This window comes from Halyomorpha halys, unplaced genomic scaffold (genome assembly GCF_000696795.3).
Source record: "Halyomorpha halys isolate HHAL.00 unplaced genomic scaffold, Hhal_1.1 Scaffold85.1, whole genome shotgun sequence".
Classification (NCBI taxonomy): Eukaryota; Metazoa; Arthropoda; class Insecta; order Hemiptera; family Pentatomidae; genus Halyomorpha; species Halyomorpha halys.
Genome location: NW_027112611.1, coordinates 304243 through 310999, shown reverse-complemented (window position 1 = coordinate 310999; position 6757 = coordinate 304243). Strand labels below are relative to the sequence as shown.

Here is a 6757-nt window from a genome sequence, read left to right as displayed (position 1 = left end):
TTTGCTTTACCTTGGTTGTTTCTCTTGTAGGAATGCATAAACTGAGTGATAAAGAATTGGGAATGGTTTACACCGAACTGTCCTCTGCTTATATGAAAGAGGGTGAAACAGATAAAGCAGAAGCTGCTCTTTACGTAATGTCTATTTATAGTAATATATTATGTAATAGTAATATATTATAATAAATATCACTATATAAGGACAATCTATTAAATAACATAAATATCTTATTGCTTATTATATATAACCTACTAGCATCAGTTATTCTTGTTGCCTTATTTATATAATTATTAATTTTATTATAAATCATATGAAATGGATAACAAGAATAATAATTCAATATCACGTTGTTACTTTCTTTGTTCATTCTGTGATTATATCCTTGCCTTGTCTTATCATTATAATGTCTAAGAATCTTAATTTCCCTTGATTTTCTAATTCTATTGTGAACATTAATGTAATGATGACTATTTAATGCTTCAAGCAATTTATTAACATCATCTTTTATCATAATACAAAATATATCATCTATGTATTTTCTCTATTATTCCTGATTTTTTGAATTCAATCGATTGTTTCATATTTTTAAAATTATTCAGGAAGCACACGAGCTGTTAAAAAATACAGATGAAGAAGGCAAGTTAAAAATTCAAAAGGCACACTTATTAGCCGTGCAGGGGAATGCAAGGGCTGCTATACAAGAGTTGTCTCATACTTCTCCAGGCCATCCCTACTTTGTACAGGTTTGTTCTTATTATTTTAGAATAGGTTCGTTGCCTCTAGAATTATACAATAAACTATTTGAAATTATACGGTCAATTATATATATATATATATAATTTGATTGATTGTTTTCAATATGTCTAGCAAATTATACGTCAATTGTTGCACCACCTCTAATCCAATCTCTCAATGATTTAAATTAAGTTTACCTTAAAAATAAAAATTCTTTTAACTAAATTTTCTCTATTGATATGAAAATGTTTAGGACAGGAACATTTCCCCATATTCATGTACTAATATACCTCATTTTCCTAAGTACATCTATTTCTTTTTCAAATATTGTCATATAGTCACATAAATTAATATTATTTTATGTAGTGAAAGGCATTGTTTAAACCACCCGTAACGTAGTACAACAAATATAGAATAGTGATAATATTCAAAATGGAAGTTTTTTTTCCACCTCAATATCTTAATAAATATCTAGAAGTTAAGTTCTTTTCTTTTTTCTTTTTATGGCTTGTAGTATACGGTGTTTTACTCTTATTATTTATTCAATGGTAATTGCCATTCGTTTTCAGAACGAAATGAAGAAAGCTGAAATCTATCTAAAATTTTTAAAAGATGAACGTGGTTATAAAGATTGTTACCAGAGATTAGTCGATTCCGAACCTACTCCAGAAAACTTAATCCTCCTAGGAGATGCCTACCTGGCTATTCAGGTATAATATGATTAATTTATTGAAAAATAGTCTTATATAAGGCAATGTAGCAATGTGATATTTAACAGAGATACAATTTTGTTGTAGGAACCTGATTTGGCTATTAAGAGCTACGAGAAAGCGATGCAAAGCCTGACTGAAAACTCCAAACTGATGTGTAAGCTGGCGAGGGTTCTGGTCAAGTGTCATCAGTACCACAAAGCCATCAAGTCCTACAGAAGTGCTGGTAACTTTTTCTTTTTTTTTTTTACTACTTTTCCATTATAAACATAATTCTCGAGATAAACAAATAAAAGGAAGATGGTTTGGGTGCAGTAAAAAAACTCAAATAGTAATTAAACTATTTATGGTGACCCAATGTTTCGCCCCACTTTACAGGGCTTCATCAGGGCTAAAAATAAAAGTAAACTAAGATATGGCTAAAAAGATTTAAAATATGTGAAAATTTATATGTTGTAGTATTAAAGATTTATTTAAAAGGAAAATTGACAGTTTTTTGACAGTTTTTACTTTATTCTCTTATCTTAGGTATTGCTTGGGTTCAAATGAAACTGACCGTCATTTTATATATTAAAAGGTTATATTACATGAAACTAATATTTCAACTAAATTAAATAATATAATTGCTCAAACTCCCTTTTTCATAAATTATTATTTCAAGTTTAATGAATATTTGATTTATAATATTAATCAAAAAGATCTTGTACCATATTGAACCCATTTTTTTTTTTATTTACTTTATTATTTACTATTTTATTATATAAGATGATCAACTGTATAGGATTTAAGTTTTTTCTTAATCTTATTGCTTAACACAATAAGTGAAAAATTAATTTCAATTTAAAAAACAAACAACCATAATAAAATTTTTATAATAATTAGGAATCTTCAATTTAATTTGCATTTACTAGGCGAAGAGGGTCGCCTGGAGCTTGGAGAGCTGCTGATTCGCCTCGGAGAACTTGATCCAGCTGCAGAGGTAGCTCAAGAACTTCCAACGGCCAAGAGAGCTCTTCTCTTAGCGAAGGTTAATTATTAATGAAGTATTTGTAGTTGATCGTAGATTCTATATGAGGAGAAGATGGTAGGGGGTGCAACCTATTTGTAGCATATATTCTCTTTTCTTTCTTGCCCATTGTATCATGAATATCATTTTCTTTTATACATTTCATTATATTAATTTAAATTCTTTTACTATTTATTTTGTAATATGCTCTTTTATGAGTAAATCGTTATTTTTTATATAACAGATTTTTATTATAATATCCTCCTTTATGAGTAAAGAGTTATTTTTTATATATAAGTGATTTTTAGTAGGTTTGATGTGATTTATCATTTCAAAATGTTTATTTGTAATATTAAACCTAAAAGCAAACTAACCAATTTTGTTAAGTAAAATGTGCAGTCACTAAAGATATCATTCAAATTCAAGATAGCGGCATGTGTCTTGTGAAAAGTTCGTTGAATCGCAGCCATGTTGAGCAGATTCTAATATTTTAAAAACTCTATTCTAACTTCTCATCATAATTGAAAATGCAGTAAATTTAAGAAAAAATAGAAGTCAAGAAATAGTGCTAAAGAATAATATTCAGAAAGTAAATCATTTGCAAAAATCCAAAACTGTTGTGTGACAATTGATGTTTATATGGAACATCGGGACAGGTTTTAGTTTTTGGCATTCATTCGTTGCTTAGACACGGGCGGGGAATGATGTTTCCTGGATGAGGAGGAACACCGGCGGACTGAGAAAAGAGAGATGAGTAGGCTAGGTTATGATTTACTTTAAAGGTTCTATCATTGAGGTAGGAGCGGATTATAAGGAAATATGTTGGGGGTAGGAATTGACGAAGTTTATAGAGCAGACCTGGATGCCAGACTCGATCAACAGCTTGTTCAACATCGAGGAAGACTCCCGTGCAGTACATACCGCGCTTCAATGTGGAAGATATGACATCAACCACTCGATGACTCTGTTGTATGGTAGAATGAGATGTTCTAAATCCAAACTGGTGATCAGGAATAACATGATATGAGTCAAGGATTGGATAGAGGCGTTTTAATAAGAGTTTTTCTAGGTTTTTGCCCATAATGGGCAGGAGCGAAATAGGACGGTAGGAAGATGCATATTCAAGTGGCTTGGAGGGTTTGGGAAACATTTTTATTATAGACATTTTCCAAGGGTCAGGGAAATAGGTGGATCGGCATGTATCATTATAGATATAGGTAAGGAATAGAATGGCTTTACGAGGGAGCTGTTTCAGAATGTGTACTGTGATAAGATTGTGGCCAGGAGCTTTTTTAGAAGGTAGTTGGTAGATGATGTTCTGGGAAGAGTTAAAATAGTTTTTATGATATTTGAATCTGCTCAACATGGCCTTGATTTAACGGACTTGTTGACTGAAGAATATGTACCGCCATCTTGGTTTTGTTTTGAATCACAAATTTATTATGGACAGTGAAAATTGGTTAGCTTGCTTTTTGGATAAACGAAACAAATGAACAATATTAAAATGATACATAAAAAAAAACATATCAAAAACCCTTTATACATCAAAATATACTCTTTACTCAAAAAGAGCATATTACAATATATATATATTTGGATAATTGCCTTCAGCGATTATTCTGGCATCCTAATCAACAACAGGTATACATAGCAATATTCATACAATTAATTATATACAGTCATTTAATAACCTCCCAGAAAATACCGTCACATTAACAACATGTTACAGAGTACTTTGGTTCCAATGGTGATTTAATTCTTATTTTACCTTATTTTTTCTTGCAGATTGAAGAGAAGAAGGGCAAAGTTGATAAAGCACTCAAGACTCTTGTTGATGCACAAACAGAAGTAAGACTTCAATTTGTTGTTAAATTTTTTTATTTGTGTTTATGTTAGCATTTAATATTTCTTCTGTTTTAACATTTGAAAAGTACAGAAGGAAACCTATCATAGTCTATTTTTTAAATTTGAGCTATCAATGCCATCTATTTATTCTTTATCCATTCATTTGGTTTGATACTTGATATTACAAAGAAAATGATGCGTAATACCATGAAAGAGATAGAGAACTGGGTTACTTTATTTTTTGAATAGTAAAACAACAAGTATAAAATGTAGCTCTAATAATTTTTCCTCTAGGCCCTTCATTTTTATTAAATCAATTGATAGGCCTTAATACATTTAATATATCTCAACAATAAAAAATGAAGCATAGCACCTCGAGCTGGCTGCCAAACAGCTATAATGTGATTGAAATGATATCGTTGATTGACCTTTTGTAATATATAAGAGGAAATCTTCAAAATAACTTAAATAGGAAAAAAAATGTTTTGAGCCCACGTTCCCTCCCCCCTTGCAAGTGGGTCCTTTACTAGGTTTGGCTAAAAATGATTTAAAATGTGTAAAAATGAATAAAGCAAATTCACTTTGTTTTACTTAGTTATTTTTACATTCATTTTTATATATGTTAAATTTTATATTTGTTTTCTTACTATTAACAGTAATATACAAAAAAATTAAAGTAACCCTATCTCTATCTCTTCCATGGTATTTACGTAAGTTTAGTACGTTAGTTACAAAGTAACACATAAGTTTCTTTGTAATACTAAGTACTCTGTTCATTTTTTAAAATTTTATCATTGTTAGCCAAATCTTAGTCTAGGTTTGGCTAAAAATGATTTAAAATATGTTAAAATGAGCAAAGCAAATTTACTTTGTTTTACTTAGTTATTTTTACATAAATGTTCACATATTTTAAATCATTTTTAACCTCATCTTAGTTTACTTTTATTTCATGTTATCTATTCTCTTAATTGTTTTAGTTGTTTGTATCTTTTTTAGCCCTGATGAAGTAGTTTAGTTAAATTATTATTTATAATGTTATATTTTGTAGCCTAAGCTGTGTTTTCTTGTTACTCAAAAATTTATTATTATTTTTATTTTATTTTTTTAAATGGTATAGTTTTTTCAGAGTTAGGAAGTATCACAACTTAAGCGACAATTTAGTGCATCCATAATGATTAGTCATTTTTAACATTTCCGGACCCTTGAAATTGTAACAGTAAATGTTTTTACTTTAGAAGATGTTCATTTATATCATTATTTACAGTTGCTTAGGGGAAGCGAATGTGATATTGGGCAGTTGTTTCATCAAATGGGAAGCTATGCCACTTCGACTGCTGATTACCAAGCCGGAATCGACTACTTCAAGAAATCACTGGCGTATCGGCCAGGCTCAATCCGAACTCAAGTAGCCCTTGCCAAGCTCTACATGCAGGTACTCGCTTTACTCAGCTTGACTAAATTGTTTATATTTGTTCATTTATTTTTTAAAACACTCTTTATTCATTTCTTTATTCTTTTAACATTTGAACAACATTTGGATAAGTAAGTGGACAAAAGGTGGGAAGTATATCTGAAAAGGAAACTTGAGCTTCCCACTCTGACTAGTTCAGGTTGATAACCTGTAGGACAATCTCTCTCCTGTACACTACAAATGGTGAGGTAGGGGGTAAATAATCACATAATCATTATTGGTCTTTGTCCAAATCATACCCATGTGTAAACAATAACAAAAATAGCCATGGAGCCGTCTATCACTTTACGAGCTAGTCATGGCACAGACATTTAGCCAGACAGACACACAAACCAAAAAATGCTTTGTTTAGATTCATGGGGTTCTGAATATTCTGTTGAAAACCGAAAACTGTTTCTTAGTTCGTATTCTTGCCTAGGATGCTAACTATGAGTTATCTGATATTTTACTGGGGGATAGCTCGTAATCATTAGTAAACGTTTAGTGAAGGACTACTAGTTTTAGAATATATTTTCTAAATATTAAAATCAATAACATTTGTTATTATAATATGCTGTCATAGAGATTGATTTAATATGTTAGGTAAAAGACCTCTCTTCCTGTGAAACATTATGCTCTGCAATCCTGTCCAACGATCCTTCGAACGAGGCTGCCTTGCTGATGGTTGCGGACTTGTCCCTGCGGAGGCTCGATCTCTCGGCTGCTGCAATACACTTCTCTTCTTTGCTCCAGTCCAGGCCAGACTTCTGGTTGGCCCTAGCTCGCCTTATTCAGGTTAGATATCTTGATATTATTTTAAAAAGTCTAGTGGGGTGTCCACATCACACAACTTTCACTCACCACCCAAATTTGAAATTAATCCTTGCTAGTTTTATAACAGCAATTTATTTATTATTAATAATGGTAAAACTTCTCCTTATTTTATTTTTATTTACAGGTTAGTAAAGTTTAAAAAAACAAATAAACATATTTTTCCTCTTTTAAGTTTAG

General features: G+C 30.8%; 1 protein-coding gene across 1 annotated transcript in view; it reads left to right on the top strand.

The window, feature by feature from the left end:
- Positions 1-6757, top strand: part of LOC106677052 (tetratricopeptide repeat protein 21B) — a gene marked incomplete in the record, with an annotated part of 56049 nt that overhangs the window by 42492 nt on the left and 6800 nt on the right. Inside the window, 8 exon segments of the mRNA XM_067050394.1 lie at positions 31-134; positions 600-743; positions 1305-1445; positions 1533-1671; positions 2357-2472; positions 4237-4299; positions 5561-5728; positions 6350-6541. Of these exon segments, the coding sequence (XP_066906495.1) occupies positions 31-134; positions 600-743; positions 1305-1445; positions 1533-1671; positions 2357-2472; positions 4237-4299; positions 5561-5728; positions 6350-6541 (1067 nt within the window).